Raw genomic sequence first — 22,762 nt, forward strand, 5'->3', positions numbered from 1 at the left:
CTGACGTGTGGGCGCCCCTGCCTCTGCCGTGGAGTGGGGCTGGGTGCACAGACCCGCCTCTCGAGGAAGCTCCTGTGCAGGTGTGGAAAGAAAAGGAACAGGCAGCTTAGGCCCACACCCGAGTGGTCTGAGAGCTTCGACAGAGCGGACCAGGGACGTCCCCTGACCAGTGCTGCGTTTAAACCAGTACATGAAATTCTGAAAGAAAATCATTTCTGAGCAAGTGAATATTGTTCCTTTGACTGCTGGCATCTCCTCCTCTCTTCCCTGCTTTCTCAGTTTTAAAACCCTAGATCCTCAGGATTACCAGGTCAGAGAAGGAGCCACAGAGGAGGGAAGGAACCCTGAGGGGGAGACTTAACTCCTTGGAGAGGGTCGTCCTAAAATCATCTGCCCAGAAGAAACGAGGAAGATGCAAAGAGGGTGCAGTAGCAGGCTCAGCGTTTCCACCAGTGATGTGACTTCAGGCAAGTCAGTTCCCTCCCTGGGCCTTCGTTCCCTCATCTGTACAACAGGGATGATACCAACATCCCCACCCAGGGTTGTGACGATGAGATGCTGCCCGTGCCTGAGACACTGAAACGATGGGCAAGCACTGCTCGCTCTTCCTCGTCTAATGGGACTCGGCCCCATGCTGATCCCCGGTCCTTCTGCTCTTCGGGGAGAGGGCCAGCCTAGCTCATCTCTGAGGAGCCCCTGCTCAGCTGTTCTGAGTCACCTGTGGCCCCTGCGCCCCTAGGACAGGCACCCCAGCACCCACCTGTACTCGGCTCCCCAGCCTTTGACAAAGCTCATGCGAATGGTGCACATGCGGGTCAGCTGGTACACGGCCTCGAAGCCCTGGTTGACAGACTGAGCCAAGAGGGCGGCAAACTCCTGGTTGTTGAAGATCTTCAGGTTGCATCCTGCCAACAGGACAGACGCAGAGCTCACGGGGACGAAGACGGTACTTGGCCTGAGCGCCCCTCCTGGTTAAAGCCACCCCCAAGGTCACCCCCCAGACCAGCGTTTCCGCATTAGCTACAGACTCCACGCTCAGCCGCCTGCTGGGGGCAGCCCATGTGGTCTCCACCCTGAAGCCACCACCACTTCAATAGGGAGGTGCAGCCGACACAGCTGTAGGGGGTGCTCAACCCTGGTCCATAAGTTCTAGTTCCCAGAGCAGGGGGAAGGCTGAGGGAGACAGTCAGGTGGGGGGCTCTGCCCTGGGTGAAGGGGCCAGGCGGAACTCCAGGGAACAGAGAGACAGGGCTGTGACCCGGAGGTACCCTTGGTGTGGGGCCTGGGGAACAGAAGGCCGTGCCCTTCGACGGAGGGGGCGCCGGACAGGGCAGCTGAGAGGCTGCCCAGCCTGCCATTGCCAACAGGAAGTTCAGCAGAGGGTCCTGGGCACCTTCCACCCAGGGTTCTCCGATGAATCCACCTCCACTGGGACCGGGGGTAGCGAGAGATCTGGGCACAAAGCTGGGTTAGGGTGACATTCACAGGAAAGTGAAGGTGTGTGCCTAACTCTCCCAGCAGTACAACCAGAGACAGGCACACGTGAAACGCACAATAAATCTCCTGTTTGAAGTCCTACAGCCCAAGTGCCAGGAATGTGTCAACGAGAAAAAGAAAAAGACAAAAGCACATGCCGGAAATGCCCCAAAGGTGAGCTGAGGTGACGCTCGCTAGCGGGCCAGCACTGACTGGGCCCCTCGGCTGGCTGTGCGACTCTGGGCTGGTTCCTTTCTCTTCTAAGCCCATATCTCCCTTGTGAAAGGAGAGGCTGGCCTCAGGAGCCCCCAGCGCCGACATTCCAAGAACTGACAGCCAGCACCACAGCCAGCTCTGCCCGAACCAGAGAGGCTGGGAGGGCCAAGGGGTGGGCAGGAAGCCAAAAGTGCAGCTGGGCTTCCTCTCCTCGTCTTCTCTAAGGGGACAGGAGGTGGAGCAGGGCCCACAGTGGGCTCCAGCCCCCTGCCCAGCGAGCAGCAGAGGAGCACACAGCCCGAGGCTCATCCTGGCTCGGCCACTTACTAGCTGTGCGTCCTGTGCAGGTGACTTAACCTCTCTGAGCTTATTTCAACATGCCTCCTTGCCTGGAAAGCTAGAGTAACTGGAGAGGACCAAGTGAGCCCCAAGATAGACACGTGCTCTGTAAACGCAACCGCACGACCTTCTGGGAACACAGAGCACCGCTAGCATCTCAAACTGCATTCTTCAACTGACCTTGCCCATGACCCGCCACACCACCATCATCTGCCTCTTGGCAGGCAGGGAGACATACCACACTCGTGCCGAAGGCAATGGCCTGAGCCACACATTCCACCCGCCAGGCGCAGTCCACACCCTGCGGCTGCATGTCCTGGGAGAGGGGGCCTCAGGGGCTTTCTGCCTCTGCTTTCTATGCAAGGTTCTAGGTAAGATCAGTCTCTTGCCTGGTTTTCTACCCAGGGCTGGCCCTGTCCACACCACCCTCTGAGGTGAGCCAGGTGAGTCCTCCACGCCCTGGAATACATAGTTCTACTCAGAAAACCCTCAACTGTCCCCTTGAGTAAACGTGATCTTGTGTCCTTCCATGGCCCGGTCCCATCATATTTTCTAAACACGTCCCTGACTGTCTTAAACAGCCTCCACCACAGCCAGAGTGCAGCCCACACGTGCCTTGCCCTCCTTCACCTCTAGGCCTTTGCCCATATCATCCCCTCTGCCTTGGAATGCCCTCGTCCCTGCCCCCATCACCCTGTGGCTACTCCTTCCACACAGGTGCAGGCCCATGGCTCCTTGCAAGCCCAAATGCCTTATCCTCCATGAAGCCGCCTCTGAACCATCCTAACAGTTAAATGCTTTTCCCCCTTGGTTCCAACAGCATGTGACCTGTGCTGCTTGCTTTGTGCTTAGCACCACCCTCTCTTGTGTTAAGCACATTTGGGTCTTTGCCTTGTACACTCAGCTGATGGGTACACTCTGAGAGGGCAGCAGTAGGGCTTCCTGTACCCTCCCATCCCCCTGCAGCTTCCAGCATGGCTGTAGGAAGGGAGGAGGAAGGGAAGAAGGAAGCAAACAAGCATACTACCTCAGCATCTGTGCACACAGGCAGGAAACAGGTACCCACAGATCAAAGGCAGACCTGTCAGATGCTGCGTCTGTTCTGCGGAGGTTCCAGGAGGTCACAGTGAGACAGCAAGGCACAGAGAAAACGCAAGTGAAGCATCTCCAGATTGTCAGTGCAAACACCAAAGAGGAGAAAAGGAAGAAGAAGGCTTTCTGGCCTCCCGGGCATGCGCCGCAGAGGAGAGGCCCACAGGGAAGGGTGTGTAGATGGTGGTACCTGGTGGAATCTTGCAGACGGTGGCTGGGTGCCAGCCATAGCGCTGGTTACAGTTGGGAGACTGCACAAAGATGGCGCTGTCACTGAGGCATTCTGCGAAGACCTCCCCTCCAATGTAGTACAGCCGCACACCCCGCCCTAGAGAGATTCAGGTTAGCCTGGACCAGCTCTCCGGCCCCCACAGTGGTCCCGGCACCCGCCGCAGCGACCACAGGAGGCAGAGCTGCAGTCGACATTCCAGGTGACTGGTCTCTAGCAGCATCACCAGGCAAAGGGGACCCAGAGTCCAGGCCTAATCCCACCAGGAGGTGATGGCTGATGCTGGGCTGCTAAACTAGGGAGGCAGACAATGAGAGGAAAGAGCACAGGGTAAGTCTTAATGGTAGCCTCCACCAGTGATCTGCCACAGGCCTCAGCCAAGTTACTCAGCCTCAGTTTCTTCATCTGCAAGATGGGGATAATGATAATACCTACCTCATGGGTGCCCGGTGAGCAAAGGTTGTTGCTGCTACTATTAGGTCCCTTCCCCCTTCCAACATTCAGAAACTCATAGTCAACCTGCAGAGCTCCTCAGGCAGCAGACACCCCAGGAGCCCTTCACTGCAGGCGTGGCTTGATTAACGCCACCCCATGTACCTTTCTCCTCTTGATGCGTTTTTTAAACCATTCCATAGGTCTACATCATTTCATTTTCCTTCATCTCTTAAATCTACTCCAGATGGACAGAAATTATTTTTAAACTGGCCCTCCAATTCAAGCGGTTACATAAACCCTCCAACAATGAGTCTCTGCTCGGCCAGGGGATGTACTCTTCTGCCTGGAAGGCCTCTGTTCCCACTCCAGGAGGGGAGAGGCCCTGAGGGCCGGGAAATGGAGCCAGATTTCACAGGCGCGACGTGGAGCGGGATGGAAAGCAGGTGATCGGCTACAGGCCTGCCACCTCGTCCCACAGCTGTCCCCTGCCCCCACTCCCCTGCTCCGCCTGGCTCAGTGCTACAGGACTTGGCATCTCGAAGACTCCAGGGTGCCGGCAGACCCGGGGGGGCCCCAGTATTACATCAGTCAAGAGCAGGAGGCAGAGGTGGAGGTGGGAAGACAAGATCCAAAGAACAAAAATGTTTGTTTGGGTAACTTTTAAAATACTATTTTTAGATATACAGAAGTATGGAGTGAGTAAACAAACCTCTGTGTATACCACTGCGGGTCTTTCTAAAACAAGTGGGAGGCTGTCTGGGAAGGGTACGGGCTTGGGGCGGGGGGCTCTATGTCACCCACTGTGTCACACAACTGCTGTGTACCCTCTGCCCCTCCCTGGGCATCAGGTTATTCCCTGGAAAATGATCCTACTGGTGCAAGCCCATGGCTTCCCAACTTTTAACTGGAAAACCCTCTCTCTACATGAGATCTTCTGTGAAGGCCCACGATACAAGCAAGAGCAGAGGTGCTCTGGTTCACATGGGCCCGGACGCCTGCTTCCCCACTCAGCTCTTGAGTTTGCTCTAGAGCCCCTCGGCCACCGTGGATGAACTGAACAATGTCTGAGAATACCCACCCTCTCTACTCCATCTCTACGACCCTTCTAGGTGACTGGATTGCAAAGTTGTGAACATCCTCAGCATGATAATTTTATGAACAAACCGAGGGACACACATCAAGGCTTCACCTTCCCTATACTAAGTGATATTTTGCCACAGGCTGGGGCTCAGGAGACAGTGTTAGCAGCCGTGCTGTCCTGGCCGCAGGCAATGAAAGTGAAAGAAAGTGAAAAGTGCTCAGTCGTGTCCGACTCTTTGTGACCCCATGGACTATACAGTCCATGGAATTCTCTAGGCCAGAATACTGGAGTGAGTAGCCTTTCCCTTCTCCAGGAGATCTTCCCAACCCAGGGATCGAACCCAGGTCTCCCGCATTGCAGGCAGATTCTTTACCAGCTGAGCCACAAGGGAAGCCCAGGAATCCTGGAGTGGGCAGTACCTATCGTCTTTTCACCTTTTCTAAGTTCCTAGGACAATTATATATGAAATGAACAAATGAAAGCTCACTCCTCCAAGACAGACTATCTACCGGTCTGCGCTCTGTACTTTAAGGGTATTTTTATTAAGAGAATGGCACAGTTGCCTTTCTCAAGAAATCCAAGGGTCTTCCTCTACTGCTTTCAAATTTTCAGAGATGGTCTCTGCCCGAGGAGGGATGAACAGGCGACCTGGATTATACCTGTCTTACCCTAAGCAAGGTGACAAGGCCTGAGGGGCAGGTGAGGGAGGCGCGGCACAGCGGTGGCAGGTGGGTCCCTGCGGGGGCTGGGGTGGGTTGGGGTGTCGGGGGGAGGGTAGCGTGGCCGCCCCTTACCGATATGCCTCCGTGTCAGCTCCACAGCCGCGTTCCGGTTGACGTTGGAGAGCAGCCCCAGGCAGAAGCGCTCTGAGTTGGAGGGGTCGGTGAAGCCATCCACCGTCATGGACGGCTGGGAGGCGTGGAATGTCTCCCCGACGCGCTGGTTGAGCTCGTAGTAGGAGATGGAGCACCAGAAGGCCGGCTCACAGTAGGTGACGGGCTGCAGGTCTGAGGAGACAGGCCAGGCTGCTGGGTCAGGGAGTCCCCCCAGGCACTGGGCTCCTGGATGGGGTCCCCTGGATGCCCTGGAAGACTATTTCCTCACCTCTCAGAGGGCATTATGATCTCCCCACCCTTTTCCTGTGTAAAACTCACAGGATCCAGTGGGGCAGAACCCTTAGGTTTTCGGAGACGCATTCTGCCGGCCCTGGCACTGTTTAGTATGAGCTCATAAAGGCCCTGCCCCGCCTGGCCTTAGGTCAGAGCCATCTTCAAGGAGGTGCCAGACCAAATCTGAAAGGCCCTGGGACCAACAGACACCTGGGCAGATGCACCACACAGGCCAGGAGCGGCCAGTGCAGTCTGGTCCCGCACCGGCCTTTCTTTCAAGGTCCCCATAGTAACCCTTGCTGATCTCTGCCCCCAGAAGGGCCTGCAGCTGCTGGTTCTGCCTGATCATGCACCAACTCCTAGCCCATCTCACGGCAGTGTCCAGGCCTGTGAAACAGCCAGATGACGAGGCTGGCGCGACCCCGGGTGTCACCCGGGCTCAGCAGTTGCGACCACACAGGCACCGGCTGCCGTCTGTGGCATGAGCGGGGTCCCTGCCACTGACCCCGGAAGCTGTCCTCCACACGTGTCCAGAGGCCATCCACTGGGGCGGCTGAGACACACACGTTCACCTAAGAGAAACTCGAAATTTATCCCAGTTGCCAGCCTGTGTCTCAGTCAAGGGCACCTTAGAGCAAACTGCCATCCTGTGAGGGGGTGGTTCTCAGAAGAGGAAGGCACCCTGGAAACAGAGGTTTCCCCTCTCGTGGCCCCACATCGCCTTTCCCGTGACTCGTGCCACCTCCAGCCATTCCAGGCTCCACACCTGCCCAGGAGCCCTCCTCCCGCCCGTCTCTCCGTCATAGCTCATCTCAGGGTCCTACTTCCTGGCCAGGGAACAGGCCCTCATCATTCCTCGTTTGCACCACTGCCTGCCCGCTTACATGACCCCCTGCCGCCCCCTCCGCACCCCAGTCACCCCTTCCAGCCGGGCACGGCTCCTGGGACCACATCCTGCACTCTGCCCCCTTGAATCCCGTGTGCTGGACAATCAGGGAGTTTGCTGCTCTCAATGCTCCATCGCAGAGCATGGAGCATCACCCTGGCTCTTATTAATACATATATACATATACATGGACGGTCATTCAGGGTGCATCTCTGGGGAGCTGGTGAGAGAGTCCAGGAGGGCTCACTGGACCAAGTCTCAGCCCTGGCCCAAGACCCCTGCTCACTGCCCACCAGGCAACTTCCCAGAGCCCACGAGAGCCCACGAGAACCTCTGCTCATCTCCCCAGGCCGCTGTCAGTGTGAGAAAAACCCAGAAGGTGGGGCCAGGTCTCCCTGCTGGGCAACGTGGCCCTGACCTCCTTCCAGGGTCAATGTCCATGATCCCATCTAAGGGTAAAAAGAAGGTCAGCACACACAGGAGGAGCTGAAGACCGGTGACAACCCTGCCCTTGCCACACCCAGGAAGAGTCGGCCGGAGGGTCAGGACATCTGACCATGTTTCTCCACCTCAGCACTATCTAGATTCGGGGCCGGGTCATTCTGTTTGGGGAGAGAGGGTTCTGTGGGCTCCAGGATATGTGTGGCACCCTTGGCCTCTAGATGCCGGCAGACCACATCCGTCTCGCCCTCCCAGCTGTGACAGCCAGAAGGGCCTTCAGACATTGAGAGAGGTCTTCCAGGGGGCAAAATAGCCCCCAGACGACAGTCACTGCCCTGAATGTTTGACCAGGTCATGGAGCCCAAGCTTCAGGCCAGACACAGAGCAGCTGTGTGCTGCTGAGCAAAGCAGTTTAGCTCGGAGTTTCAGTGTCCACATCTCCCTGGGGCCACCCGAGTGGAGAACCTCCTTTCTCACCCGGCGCTGTTTTTGGATGGACTGAGAGAATTCAAGTGGAGAGCAGGGCACGCATCAGACACTCAATAAATGGTGTCTATAGCAATTAGAATAATTTTGGTTGTTCAAACTTGAGAACATCCTATTCTTGGCCTGACCTCCAACCAAAGGGGGCAAAGTGTCCTTGCTCCTCCTCCTCCTGCCAGGGTGGAGCAAGGGAAGAGGAGGGAAGGCAGGGTGCCCAGGCTGCTTAAAGGCGAAGGGGGTGTGATGGGGGCAGGAGCGACCACAGCCCGCGGCCAGTACCCTGGAGGCTGGACTGAGCCATGTCAGCCACATCTGGCTCTGGCGTTGCTCGATGTTTGACATTCCAGTGAGATAAGTTATATTCTAAACAATGTGCTCACTAAAATGTGAGCTATGTTGCTTTGGAAATCTTAAGAAAAACAACCACCACCACCTAAGAAATCCAAGTGCACTCCAAGCCTTCAAAGTGGCCCGGCAGCGTGTCAGATCCAGAAGGTACTGGGGAAGCACGGCGGGCCCCACTTCCCAGAGGCAGGCTCTGCTGACTTTGCTGTGCAACCTCAGGGACATGACGTCCCTCTCTGGCCTCAGTGGCCCAGTCTGAACAGTGACTGCCGTGTACTGGAAGCCACCGAGAGCAGACTCTGAAGGTCACGGGTCACCCTGAAGAGGCAGCCTTGGCCTCCCTAGCCAAGTACAGAACAGCGTCCTCGTCCTCAAACGATAAAGCCAAGTCCAAGTCCTGGGCTTAGTCCAGGCAGAAGGCAGTGAGCCAGGATCCCAGGAACACTGACCCAGTCCACTTGTCAAAAGAAGGGAAGTCAGCAGGCCACCTGCTGGGTAACACGGGGCCAGAACGCCATTCTGGTGATGTGTAGGCTTTGAGGTGTCTCAGAATCAGAGAGAGACTTGGAGTCCTCGCCAGAGGCTCTCCCAAGCAGATCTGAGCCCTTATCTAAACATCCCTGCAACTCGCAGACGTGCACCAAACAGTGCTGTGGAAAACACAGGATGCAGGAGCCTGACACATAATTAAGCAGATGGTAGTTTGGGGAGTGGAGCCGTCAGGCCAAGGCCAAGTCTGAAGGCTGCCATTTCAGAGAGGGCTGTCTGGACGAGCTGACCCACGTTCAGAAGCAGCACCCCAGCCGTGCACTTACTGTGGTCTGCAAACAGCTGCCAGTCGGCCCAGCCTTTCCCCTCTCCCCTCCCATCATCGCTCAGGGCTTCCTGCAGGCACTTACGCCAGGGGAGCTGCACGCCCAAGTACGCCCCCCTCCAGGGCTCTGCCTTGAATGGTGCTTTATTTTCAAACTGCATGTCCGCCCTCATTTCTTTTCCTAGTAAAGGACTTATCCACACCATGGTTCGGAACAAGACCAAGTCAGGACCCTGGGAAAGAGAGACTATAAACAGGCTAACCATCAAATTAGATAGCTACTTAAACAGCATTCAGCTTGGCTCTGAGCTTCCTAGCAGACAAGGCAAAAAGGGGGCATGACATGCGACCTGGCTCTGGTTGGCAAAAAGAAAATTCTTACCAGTTCTATAGGGAAAATAAAGCTTGTCCTGGCACTAAATCTTAAAATAACTCTTCAGTGAGGCCACTTCTCCCCCACAATAGTCAATACAGTCAGCCAAGCCACCCTGGATTCAAGAGGGTCCCAATAAATGCAGAAGCAATTTTATATAAGGCTGCTTCTGGGGGAAAAAACTCTGAACACATATGGCTCACAGGCTCCTCCAGGAGGACAGGGCAGGGTGACCTGCCCCAGAGAAAGCGGTTTCGCTTCCCCAGACCAAGGACTCCACACACCTGGTGTGGCAGCTGACGGCACACGCCCAAGGCCTTCCCTCCACACGGCTCTGCTCCCAGTCAGACTGCTGAGTTTGTGCTAATCCCTCTTCCTGTGGCAGAGGTGTTGCAGACGCAGGAACCTCCCGCTCCAGCCGCTCTCGGCCCCCAGCCCCCACTGCTGCGGTGAGGGCCAGATTCCTCGAGGGGCAGGGGGCACTTAATTCTCCACTGGCCCCCTGCCAGCCTAATGCACTGGCTGGCTCTGGTTCTGAGCCCAATTCCAAGCTGGCATGGACTTTCTGTTTTGTTTAAGGGAAAGAAAACAGAATAAAACCCAGAAGGCAACACTTGGATTAAGGGATGCCTATTAAAAACACGTGCAAGAGATCCAAATCCGGGAAAGGAAAGGGGGGAGGCCCGAGCGGGGCAATTAGCTTTCCGCTATACGTCGAGCGCAGGGAGCGGGTGAAGAGCGGACGCGCTGATGCGGCGGAGCTAAGGTCAGAGTGCCAGCACCCACCTCCACCTGGGCCCTGTGGAAGAAGACTCCACACCTAGGCCCCATCTGCCTTCCCACTGCCTGCACTGCTCGCCCCCCTCATCTGCTGGGACACGACCTTCACGGCCCAGCTCAGGTGGCTCTGAAAACATTCTCTCATCCCTGGTGTCTGAGCCACCTGCCTACCTAAAGGTCAGGTCCCTGCCAGCCCAGGACAGTCATCCCAGCAGCTAGGCACCAATTCCAACTGATCTTGCGAAGGATTAGGCAACAAGCCCACTTTTACCCAGAAAGGACCCCTGCTCTATCAACCTAGGACCAGTCTACTGAGACCAAGAACAACGGAAAGTCTCAGAGCTGGACGGACGCCCAGGAGTCTGACGGTCCAGCCAGCAGTTGACTTCCTGCCATGAAGACGTTCGCCTGTGGTGTCCCGAGCTTATGGAAGACGAGAGCTCAACGTGGCCTTGGAAAAGATACCTGGGATCGGGTTTGGGTTGTAGGGGGTCCCCTGCCCTCTCTTGAGGGGTCAGGGGTCTTCCTGCGACCTTGGCCACCAGGGCCCCCTTCTCCCAGCAGGAGGAGAAGGCAGCCTCAGTCCAGGGCCCTCTGGGAAACCATCACCTCCTTCAACTCCAGCTCAGTTCCTGCCCCTGGACACTCCCTGGTACCTCACTTCCCCCAGTCAAAGCCTCTCCAGAGATGTCTCACTCTAAAGCAAAGAACAACTTCCTCACAGGCAGGATCTGGCTCGTTATCTCTCTCCACCTCCCCCCAACCCCTGCATTTGCTCCAATCCTTGACCTAAATCCTTAGGAAATTCCAGGTGACTCATCCAAAACAATGTGTAATAACAGGAACCTCACCTGCTCACATCCCTTCCCTGCACAACAAAGCCCTGGGATCTCCCCAGAGCCTGCCGCTGGCCAGAGGCTGAGCTGGCTCTCAGTCACTCCTGGGGCTCCCCCATGAGGCACCCCAAGTGGCTTCACTGTGGCCAGAAGCTCAAGCTTTTGCCTGGAGCAGGAAAGAAATGAAGATAGTAGCCAGATGTCCTATGCCTGCTTTCTGTTTGTATAGTAACTTCTTTATGAGAACTAATAGGTGTCCTGAGATGCCCAGATGTCTCCGGGGAGAACCCGCCGTGTGCCCGTCGGCATGCTGCGGTTTGGGACATGAGGCCGTGAAAGAGGAATGCAGGGGTGGGGGCTGTGTGCTGCCCCACCCCCGCTTTTATCTGCCTGCAGCCCACTGCCGAGGACTGGAGCCCCCTCTCCTGCCCACACCTGCTCTCCAAAGGATGCCCTTGAACCCTCGAGGAGCTCTCTCCTTACACCTCACTTGGCATCTCCACAGAACCTGCCCACCCCCTGCCCTCAGCACCTCTCTCCCCTCTGACTGTTGGGCCCCATCCTCCAGCTGATCCCCAAGCCTCTTCCCGAGGCACATCTCGTGAGTCCATCCTTAGGTCTCCCTCTCCATCCACTCCCAGGACTTCAGCCAAAACTTTGTCAGTGTTTCCCAAGTGAGGACTATAGAATGGTCCACGGGATCCTAAGAAAGAGGTGTTCCAACAGTGGTCGGATCCCTGGGAGAAACGCTGGACCAGCCAGGCCTTCTTTCTGCAAGACTCTCAGAGGCTTTACGCTGCGAGTGCCCTGGGGGGCCCCAGGAGCGAGCACAGGACAGGCTTTCCAAACTCATCTGATGACAAAATCATGTCTCTGACCCCACGATGGGCAAGGCTATCACACATGCTAATGGCTCTGAAGCTGCACCTCCAGCCATGGCCTCTCTCCTGACCGTCCCGCTGCTTCCTGGACTCAGGTGAGTAGAGGCGCCTCCCTGTCACCCTCCATGCCAAACCCTGTCCCTCATCTCCTGGGGTCCGGCCGCAGTGACATGGAAGCCTCCCGGTCTTCCCAGTTAAAGCTGGTCAATAAATGCTGCTGATTTAGGCCCATGGTGCTTGCAGATGCCTTCTCCCATTCTGCTTCCTTTCTCTAAAGCGTTCATCTCAGCCTCCTCCAGTGCTACAGCTTCCTAAGTGGGTTTTTTGGGAGGGGTGGGGCAGGGGTGGTAGCTCCAGCAATTTCTCCTAAGATTTAAATTCCACATAGTGCCCAGATTAATCATTATGAAGCCACCATCAGATAAGCGCCCAAAACTCAAAACCTACCATCTTGCCTTATCCTGTAGGCAAGACGGGGCTACGGAAGTGTGGCCTTCTGCGCTTTTTTCTCAGCCCTGCCAGCCCCCTCAGCCTCGTCTCCACTGTGCCTCCCACAAGCCAACCCACCACACGGCCAGCCATCCGCAGAGCTCGCCCGCCCTTGCACCGGCAGTGCCTTGCCCTCCGATTCTGCCTGTCCCTCAAGGCCCAGCTCACACGGGCCACCACAACTCTGAGGTCTCTGCACCCTGCCTGGCACATGCAGTTCCCCTGTCCTGTGTGTGCTGGGCACAGTACCTCACCGGTGACAGACACCTCCAGCCACTCCACCAGACAGTGAACGTTTGAGGGTCTTCAGCTCTGGACCCCCAGCATGGGTACATACTAGGAACTCAGTGAATGAGTGAGTGAATACGGAGAAGACACTGACCACCCAGCATGATGTCCCCACTGGAATGCCACCATTCCCTCCTGTAAGCCCTCAGGGTATTTCATCTGCACCTACCTCTTGTTTTATATAAAAAGTTATTTACAGTCCTCCTTATTTATCCCAACAAGGCAGACAACACTTTGATGTCAGGGTCTGGGGCTCCTCTTTGAATTCCCCTACCTGGGCTGGTATACAGAGACCAAGCAGGAAGTGCCAGCAAATGGTTGAGTGAGGAAGAGACAGGCAAGCAGGCAGGGGTCCCCGCCAGGGACGACATGGGACACCAGACCCTCAGTTCCCTCCCTGAGCCGAGTTCTACTGAGTGAGAAAGGGGAGAGCTGGTCCAAGTGGCCGAGCATGGCAGGGTCCCGCTGCATGGATCCCTGCAGCCTGGATCCCCGAGGCCTGAGGTCCGCACTTCCCAGCTGTGTGGATGGGACAAGTACATTAACCAGTCTGTCCCTTGGCTTCCTGTTCCACAAAATGAAAACTGTAGCACTACCACCTTATTCAGCTGTCACGAAGATTCAGCTAGCACGCAGGAAGTGCTCTGAACAACACTCAGTAAACAGCGAGTTCTCAAGAAATGCCAGCCATTATCATCACCATCCTCTTATCTCCATCCAGCCGTGATGCCAAGGCGATGAGACTGTAGGGTCCTATCGATGGTTTTGAGTGGGCGAAGGCTGGGGTTCAAGGGCTCATCAAGCAGAAAGGAAGCCAGGCCTGTCCGCACCCGAGTCTCACCATGAGTCCTTCATGACTCGTCAGCTGACTCGTGCCCCCATTCACATCTTCCCAGCAGAGGGGCACCCCTCTCTGTCCACCGGGCTTGGAGGCTGTTCCTTCATTTGGAAGAGATGGCCTCAGAAGTCCTGACCCTTAGACAAGAGGCCGAGGGACAGGGCCGCAGGCCGGGAGGATCGTGCCAGTTGGGCACTCTGCCTTGGGGCCAAGTTCAAGGACATGCTGTCATCCTGGTCTACACAATCTCGAGGGGAACGCAGAGCGAGCACCCACCCAGGACAACTTGCAGTCCGAACCACAAAGTCAGGCAGTGGGGTTGCCAGGTCAAGCACCAGCTCATGTCTGTGGACTGAAAGGGCTGCCGTGGTGGGGTCAGAGGGGTCATCCTCCAAAGCGGAAAGCCCAGAGTGAAGCTCACAGTCATGGCCTTCAAGTTAACATGAGCTTCCAGCCTTCAGCGTTTATGTTGAATAACTCCATCAGTCCTTTCACATTGGGAACATACACCGTGGTATTATTTTACAAAGATGCTAAAACAGATCCCCCAGTCACATTTCACAGTGCCCACTTGTCAGCCGTATTAAAGGGTTTTCAAGCAGCTCCCACATTCCAAATGATGACTCTTCATCTGATGCTATCAGTCAAGGACTGGGAACAACTGGGAACAGAAGCCAGGCCAATCCACCCTGATTCACCAAGTTTGGATATTAGCTCCTCCTTTCCCTGAGCCCCAAGTCAAGTCCCAGCAATACAGGCCAGAACAAAACCAAACTCACATTTTTCTAAAGCTACCAGACCAACTCAGGAAAAAAATTCCCCTAGATGAGAACTGAACAAATATTTCATTTGTTTTGAGCCCTCTGGCAGGCCCCACACTGAAGCCAAAAGATGCTCCTGGATTAGAAAAGCAAATCTCACAAAAACGACCCAGAAAGCAAACATCTGAGGGAAGGTTGTGGAAATGATGGCCCAGCCACTCCAAAACATCATGAGATGATGCAAGATGATCAATGAGACATCTAAGCATGGAAATGTGTTTACAAAATAACAAGATAGAAGGAAAAAGTGAATATGAAGTATTCTCTCAAAGGCAAAGCACAAATATATGTGCTTGATCCAAAAACATCAGAGGACCAAGATAAAGGAAACACATGTGCGTTAGGGTAGAGGGATTATGGGTAACTGTGCATTTTGTTTTTTAATTCCTTATATGGTACCCTTTTAATTAAAAATGACATCACTGTCAGATGAGGTGCTCAGATGAAATCCAAGCAAGTGTATCTGAAACAAGTCCCCGCCAGCTGGGGGTTGTAGTCTGCAGCACTGCCCATGGCTTTGCATCAAACCACACACGGATGCTCACCGACCACAGACCCTCATGTTTCTACAGCACAAGATTCAGGGGATTTTCATTCACTCGTGTCTAACCGCCTCCCCGGGGAAATACAAACCTGGCCCACGGCTGCCTTTCCTGCCACCGCTGTTCTCAGGTTTCCCATCCTGTGGGTGACCCCAGAAGCTATGCAAGCAGAAACCTGATGGGTTGTGCTGGGTGGATGGTGGGGGCCGGGGGTGGGGGAGGAGCCTCACCTTCAGGGCCTCCTCCCGACACTGAGCACCAGCCAGGGCTACAGCTAAAGGGGGTTCAAATCATACAGACAAGGAGCTACTTACCCAAGTTATTGTGTGTTGGGGACATCGGATTCGGGGAGAGGTTTGGAGAACCTGCGAGGTAAGACACTGCTGTGAGACGTCAGAAAAGACTGCTGGCCTGGGAGCTAGATGACAACGTGTACATCACAGCGGGGCGGGGAGAAAACCCCCGGCTGAGCCTCCGTGGCCCAGGAGAGGGCCGCACCTCCCTTCCCTGGGTCCCAGCTTCTTTATCTGTGCAACCAATAGATGAGCGGATGACCTTAGAGTCTCTTCCACAACTCGAGGGTCTGATGCATCTAAGCAAGCCCACAGCATGCGGTTGCTGCGGTCCCAGCCTGCGCGCACAGACCCCACACTGACACGCCCTGTTAACTGAGGGACAAAAGGAGCAGGAAGACCCTCTCCCCAGCCGCCTAGACCCCTCTCTGCTCTCAGAGCTCAGGGTCTGCAAATACCAATGCAGGCATTCCCAGGTTTCAGGAAACGCACCCAGCTGCCTCAGACACCCCACAGCTCAGCCACCAGACTGACGTTTTATGCAAAACATGATGCTACACATGGGGAAAAGTCCTAACTACCCAATTCTTCCTACTCTATTATCTTTACTCATTCTCCTGGTGGGTGGGTGGGTGTGTGCAGACCCACACAGCATCAGCCTTCAGAAAACCAAGCTATCGCTTTTCCAAAAAGCAACACTGGGCTGGTCCCTCCATTGTCCCTGCACCCACGGGGCTCCAGCTCCAGAGAGTTGCTTGTTTCCTGATAGTCCTTTGCGCCTGGCTCCACTCCCTGAAATCTCCAATCCTCACCACTGGGCCTTCACCTTAGGCTGCCTTGAGCTGTGAGCGGGGGTCTGCTCCTGCCCCTCAACTCAGCTGTGACCTCCTTGAGGACCAAGGGGGAACCATGGGTTTCACCCCTCGCACCCAATCTTCTGGGGGATGTGGAAAAGTCACAGAAAAAGCAGAGCTTTCAAATCTTCCATGGTATCTGGACATGGCACCACGTAGCCATGGGTCTTTGGCAAAGTGGTTCAAACACTTTGAGCCTTGATTTTTTTCCCCTCAGGTATAAAATGGCAATGATACCATCTACTGTGTGATGTGTAGAAATGAAGCAGAACGGTGCACACAAATATGCCTACACCATGGCTTGTACACAGGAGGTGGTTAGTAAGTGTTGGTCTCCTATTTCAGGCTGGTCCAAATCATGGAGACCCAGGAAGTGGGACCTTCTCTCTGGTCTGAACAGACATGCGCATATATCTGGGGAGACATGGGGCTGGACAGGGAGAGCCTTGGGCCCCAGCTGAGATGCTCCTCCTGTCTGCTGTCAGGGAAGTCAAGCCCATGAGCAACTGGACTGGTCTGAGTGAAGAGCAGAGGGTAAATGGGAGACTCCACCCACCCACCCGTCACGGGCTGGCTGGGCTCCACAAAGCCCAGGGCTCATATTCAATAAACATTTATGTCCACAACAGGGTCCTACAGGTACACGACGGAAGGAGATGAGGAAGGGAGGACAGAGAAAGGAAGGGGAGACACAAGAGTTGAGAGGGTGAAAAGGTGGGCTTGTCCCATGTAAGACCTTCTTCTCCTTTGGTCTGTTTGCACAGGCAGACTTTGTGTTACTGTGCTTTGCAGATGCAGTGCTGCATCCAGCCAACACACTGGCACCATTTTTCCAACAGCATTCAATGATTTCACGTCTTTTGTCCCCTTCTGAAAATTCTCACAATGTTTCTAATTTTTTAATTATTATATTTTTGATGGCAATCTGTGATCTTTGAGAGTTACTACTGCAAAAAAGATTTTGACTCATTGAAGGTTCAAATCATGGTTAACATTGTTGAGCTACCAAGTATTTTTTAATTAAGGTGTGTACACTACTTTTTTGGACATAATGCTATTGCACACTTAACAGACCAGGACAGTATAAACGTAACTTTTACACGTACTAGGGAACAAAAAATTTGTGTAACTTGCTTTATGGTGGTTATCTGGATGTAAAACCACAGAATATCAAAGGTTTGCCTGTAATCCTTCCATAAACCTGAAGAGTAGTGAGGAGGGAAGCAGGCAGGAGAAGAAGAAACACAGCATCTGCAGAGATGCTGCTCAGGGGGCTAGTTTCCCATGCCAGCATTTAAAGATGTGGGCTTACAGCAGGCACTTGGCATCAAATACAGGTCTCCGATGCATTCTGACTGGGTTCACACCATCATCCACTCATCAGTGGTATGTGGAGGTATGTGGCACGATGCCCAGGCTATATATCAAGTCACCACATTTACAATAAACATGCACGTCCCCTGCATCCTTCTTTCGGGAACTGCACTCTCTTCTGGGCTATGTGCAGGGCAGGTGGCCCGACCACATCGGACGGCTCTGCGTACCCAAGGCATGCCTCCCATCATTGGAAGGGAACATCTGCTTGGCTCCCTCCTCCTCACCCAACCACATGCAACGCCATGCACGTGTGATGTGGCAGCTGGGGTTCAATTCAAGAAGCCGCTGGTCTGAGGCCAATTTGGTCCCAGAACAAATGAGGTGGGAACATCTGGAGATGTGCCTGGAGATGACTGGGCTGGGCCCCTCATGGCAGGAACACATAGATCACATTTGGGCATCACACCAAAATAGATGCTTCAGGGCCTTGCAAAGATCTTGCCTCTGTTCCAGCGCTCCTGAGCTGTTTCAAGTGATGAAGCCCACCCTCCATCACACTGCCAGCAGCATCTCATCTGCTTTCAGCCTGCAGGGGCTCCACGTCAGCTTCTGGCTACACCTGAAGCTTTGAATGACTGGCCCTCCTGTCTCTGGAGGAGGATGCTCTAGCCACACGGAGCTCTCACCCACCCCAGAACTCACCAGCTCTCCTCCCCACGGCCCTTCATGACTCTGCCTGGCATGCTGCTCTGCCTGTCCTGGCAGCCTGGCCAAACCCTATATACTTCCAATACTCAATGCAGGAAAAGCCTACACCGCAAGCTACTGCTCAGTCCCCCAGCACTTTGTCCCAGGCTGGGTGGCACGGCCCTGTTCCGTGCCACATAGCATCTTCCATCAGGGCATACAAGAGACAGCATGGTAACTGCGGGCTGTCTTGCTGGTCTCCCCCACACACCATGAGCCACTCAGGCTCCTCCTCTATCCCAGTTCTGGGCCCATAGTGATTGCTCAGTAAATATTGAATGGAGGGACAGAGAGAAGGATGGAGAGAGAAAGTGGGGAGAAGGGAATACAGAGAGTGAGATGGAGGAACAGAGGGAAGGATGGAGAAAGTGGGGAGAAGGGAATACAGAGAGCGAGATGGAGGGACAGAGGGAAGGATGGGAAAGGGCAGGCACTCAGGACGAGGAGCAGAGACTCCACAAAACTCTGACCTGCATCCATGCTGTGGTTCATCTGGTGGTCACTGGTCTCTCCATCTTCACTCAGGTAGCCTGGGGGTGGGGTTTCTGGGAATTGGAAGGAAGGTGGTTCATTACATGGCCTCCGGTTTGGCTCTTAAGCCACCCTTTGCAAACTCATAGCTTCAGGCCACTACGCCGGGGGCAGGAGCTGAAGGCTGGGCTTCGGACCCCTGGCTCTCGCTGTCCTGGAGCACTCATCCTCCCGTGTTCCCACCTGAATCGCTCTGAACTTCGTTCACACTGTCTGACTCCCAGTCTGAAGTGCCTATTCCTACAGCCTCTGTGGGCCTAAACTTCTCCCCATCCCTCAAGACCAGGTTTAAGCCCCGCTCCCCGCCCTGCCCTCCCCCACCCCCGCCACCTGGCAGTGAACTCACCTATCTCTGAGGGCAACTGCCTCAAACCACCCTCTGGCTCCACCACCCACCCCCGTACCATGATCTGCCGGCTCTTGAGGGGACATCTCAAGCGGGATGCAAACTGCATGAGAGCAGACTGCCATGCATTCCTCTCATTGAGCTCAGGCCCTGACTGACTTCTCTGCTTTGCTGAACAAAGAGAGTAGGCAACCCACCCCCTAGGGACCAGAGCCACCTGTGACATGAAAGGCCGGGGCTGTAAAGCAGGTCCTCCCTTAATGCTCTGACCCACGCACACAGCCTGCGGTCAACCTCAGCACGGTGAGCTCATTTGGGACCAAAGGCTAGTCCAAAGTAGATGGCTCCGAAAGGAACACGGCCCATCTCTGCCCCAGCTACCCTAGTGCAGGGTCTGGCCAAGCACTGCCAAGCAGTTTTCCTGGACTCCTGGAGTTCTGGTGATTCACACATTATTTGCATGTAAATGATGGGCTTCTAAAAACATTTACACTCTGACAGCAGAGCCCACTTCTCCCTTTAGAGTAAAACCTCCCACCCAGGCTGGAACCCTCCCAGGGCTTACTTACAGGGCCCTTCTCCACACGCTGCCGGGCCCTTGGCCCCGGCTCGGCCCACTGCCTCCGCAGCCCCCAGACCTTGGGGGATCCTGCCTGAACTCCAGCCCCAGGGCCCGGAGGGTGGTGAGAGAAACACAGCCTCGCTATTTCCGCTTCCAAAATAAATGACTGCACCGAGGCCGGGCGGAAGGGTCACGCCGCCGCTCCTCCATGCCAAGAAAAGCATCATTAGTGAGCGGGGAGCCAAGGCCACGGATCCTCTCCCCACAGGGACGCGGGTCTGAGTCAGGGGCCTCGGGCCAGCGGGTGTGCGAAGATGGGGTGACGGGGCCGTCCCGCGCCCGCCTCCGGGGCTGGCCTCACTGCTTGTGGGTGCCTACCTGGAATATTGCTCTGGGGCTCGATGCCGGCAGGGAAGTTAGTGTTTTCGGGGATGGAATGGCTGTAGTCATCCAGCGGGGGGAACTCGGCCGGGATCTCTGTGTGGCGGGGCACCAACACAGGAGGTAGAACTGTGCAGAGGAGACAGAGGGAAGGAGGGTCAGGGTGGATGCCAGGCTGGACTGAAGCCCCGGCACCCCCAGATGCACCAGAGGCCCACCCTCAGGAAGAAGAGAGGAAGGCAGGGGACGGGGAGAGGAAGAGGCGGAGGAGAAGGATGCCCGGTAGACACCTGCAGACCCCACAGAGGAGGCCATACCTGGGGTCTCTACCCTCTGATAGTGGTAGGGATTCACGCAGACCTCGTCCTTCTTCATGTTGAAGGCGAACTCACACAGCTCCATGGCCCGCAGCTCGTGGTGGCTGTGCAGGTCGGGCCACCGCCACAGGCGGCAGTAGATGACGTGGGGGAGCCCCTTCCGGTGGGACACCTGCAGCCGGCCATCCAGGGACCTGCCAGGACGGACAGGAGGAGCAGAAACGGACAGTGAGGGGGATCCGGCCTGCCTCCTCCCCAAGGCCAGCCCGCCGAGCTCCTGGGAGCCTGGCGGAGACTCAGAAAGCTCCCCCGACAGCCAGCGCTTGTCCGGCTCGCAGGCAGAGGGCTTGCAGATCAGAGAAGCTCTAGGCATGCTGGGAGGGGTCCAGGAGAAGAACAGAGGCCCACCCGGCAGGCCAAGGGCTCCTGGGCCGGCAGAGCAGACCCCGGAGCCACCAGGCCGCGGGATGACTACCCTCCCCGACCTTGAAGGGACGGCACTGAACTGTGCTCTGCAAAGGCCAGGCCAGGCGGAGGTGGGCAGAGGGGCCAGGGCTGAGCTAGAAGACGGGAGCTCTTCAGGAGCCGACGTGAGGATGCAGTGATGCCGCAAGGAGGATGACGGCGCGCAGCCCGTCTCCAGCGGCTCTCCATCCTCACCCAGTTCCTTCCTCAAACACAAGAAAACAAGGGGGAAAATCCCTGTTTCAGCTGGGGTCTGTGATGAGGTGGGGAGCGAGGGAGGGACATGAAAGGGAACTGTAACTGGTCAGGGCCTACACAGCAGGCCTCTCAGGAGCCCCTTTCTGGCCGGTGGCCCAGGCGCCCGGTCCACGGCGCTCGCCTAGCTCAGAGCTCAGGCCTACATGGTCGTGTGTGTGCAGAGCTGCGACCGCACTCCAGGCCTGGTTCTCCTCGGTCCCCAGCCCAGCTCGGCCCAACCCACCACCCACGGCAGTGTCCTGTCCCTTTGCAAGCCTTGTTTTCTGTGGTGACTTGGCCTCTGAGCAGTTGACCTAGTGCCCATCACACCCCCTCCCCAGAGTAAAATGTGGTCCTTGATGGACCAGTGGCGTGTGTCCACGGGAGCTCTTCTAAAAGGCAAAACCAGAAAGCCTACTCCAACCCATTACATCAGAATCTTCCTCTAAAATCTCCAGGTCATCGGCCCAAATGAAAGTTGGAGCAGTGCCATAGGCCGTGACGACTGGGGAGCTTGAGTGGCATGAGCACCATCAGCCAAGAGTCAGGTGGGAGACAGGCGGCTTCTGAAAAGATGCGAGACTTCGGGGACAACCAGGATTAGACGGGTGAGGAGAGTCCATACACAAAGAATTCTTTATCAAGGGATTTCCCTGGTGGTTCAGGGGCTAAGATTCCATGCTCACAATGCAGGGGGCCCGAGTTCAATCCCTGGTTTCCCCTGGTTGGGGAACTAGATCCCACACACCATCAACTAAAGGCCCTGCCATAACTAAGACTTGGAGCAGCCAAATTACAAAGAAGAAGGAGGAAAAAAAAAAGGAATGCTTTATCTAACAAGTGTTTCATGAGCTCCTACTTTGTGTGGCATTAGGGATACCTTGGTGAGGGAAAGAGGAAAAGAGCCCACAAAGCGGTCCCGGCTTCCACAGAGCTTCCATGGGCAAGGCGGACGTTAATCTACTAATCAGGTCAGTGACAATGACAAGCGAAGAGCAGGGAGCTGCGAGCGCATACGACCCTGGGGATGATGCTTCACGGAAGGGCGAGACGGGGCATCTCTGAGGGGACAGTGGTTGACCAGAAAGTCTAAAAGGCAAGTAAGCAAAGAGAGGAGGACATTTCGGGTAGAGAGATGAGCATGTGCTAAAGTTCCGAGAAGGTGGAAAGCACAATGTGGAGGGAGACCAGAATGGAGGCCAGAGTGGCCAGAGAGGATGGAGGCTGGGGTAGCAGGGAGGGGTGCCTCTGCAGGGTCTCAGATTCTGGTTCTGCCTTCTTCCTAAGAGCCACAGGAACCCTCTGAGATGTGTGTGTGTGCGTGTGTGTATGAAATTCTGGCTGTGGGGACAAGCGCACTGGAGGCAGCGGTGGTGGAAGAGTCAAGAGTGGATGAGACAGGGAATTCTCTGGTGGTCCAGTGGTTAGACGACTCCCTGCTTTCACTGCTGAGAGCCTAGGTTCGACACCTGGTTGGGGAACTAAGATCCCACAAGCCGAGTTGCATGCCTCCCACCACAAAAAAAAAGAGTGGATGTGATGGGTGCTCTTATATATAGAGAGAGGCCCCCAAAGGCAGTACTGCCCTTCCTACAAGAAGGCTCATCCTTGGACTCCACTGGTCAGCGGACAGGACGTTTCTGATGGCTGGGCAGGGCTGGTGGAGAGGCATTTAAAGCTCTCTCTCCCTGCCCCCATTTGACTGAGGGTACCTGCTTTCCTGAATAAATGGAATTTATGGACACTGTGAGGGAGAGGCCTGCCAGATGCCACCAGAAGTACCAACCAAAGAGACAGAAACAGGAATCCAGGCAAACTCTCTGAGTCACTGGCCTGGGTAGGGTGAAGGATGGACAGAGGTCAGACCCAGGCTATGGCGCAGGGGCTGCCGGGAGCTGCTGACTAAGGGCAACTCCAA

General features: G+C 55.5%; 1 protein-coding gene across 6 annotated transcripts in view; it reads right to left on the reverse strand.

The window, feature by feature from the left end:
* SMAD3 (SMAD family member 3) overlaps nt 1-22,762 on the reverse strand; it is a 126,885-nt gene that overhangs the window by 6,065 nt on the left and 98,058 nt on the right. For all 6 annotated transcript variants that reach the window (XM_086322842.1, XM_086322847.1, XM_086322844.1 and 3 more), the window contains 7 exons: nt 20,143-20,336; nt 19,823-19,954; nt 18,476-18,550; nt 15,109-15,159; nt 5,663-5,875; nt 3,314-3,451; nt 761-905 (listed from right to left, as the gene is read on the reverse strand). In XM_086322842.1, coding sequence (XP_086178968.1) covers nt 761-905; nt 3,314-3,451; nt 5,663-5,875; nt 15,109-15,159; nt 18,476-18,550; nt 19,823-19,954; nt 20,143-20,336 — 948 coding nt within the window. The remainder of the gene's footprint in view (nt 1-760; nt 906-3,313; nt 3,452-5,662; nt 5,876-15,108; nt 15,160-18,475; nt 18,551-19,822; nt 19,955-20,142; nt 20,337-22,762) is intronic.

This window comes from Bos grunniens, chromosome 10 (genome assembly GCF_055505025.1).
Source record: "Bos grunniens cultivar Pamir isolate PY7600 chromosome 10, Bosgru_T2T1.0, whole genome shotgun sequence".
Taxonomy (NCBI): Eukaryota; Metazoa; Chordata; class Mammalia; order Artiodactyla; family Bovidae; genus Bos; species Bos grunniens.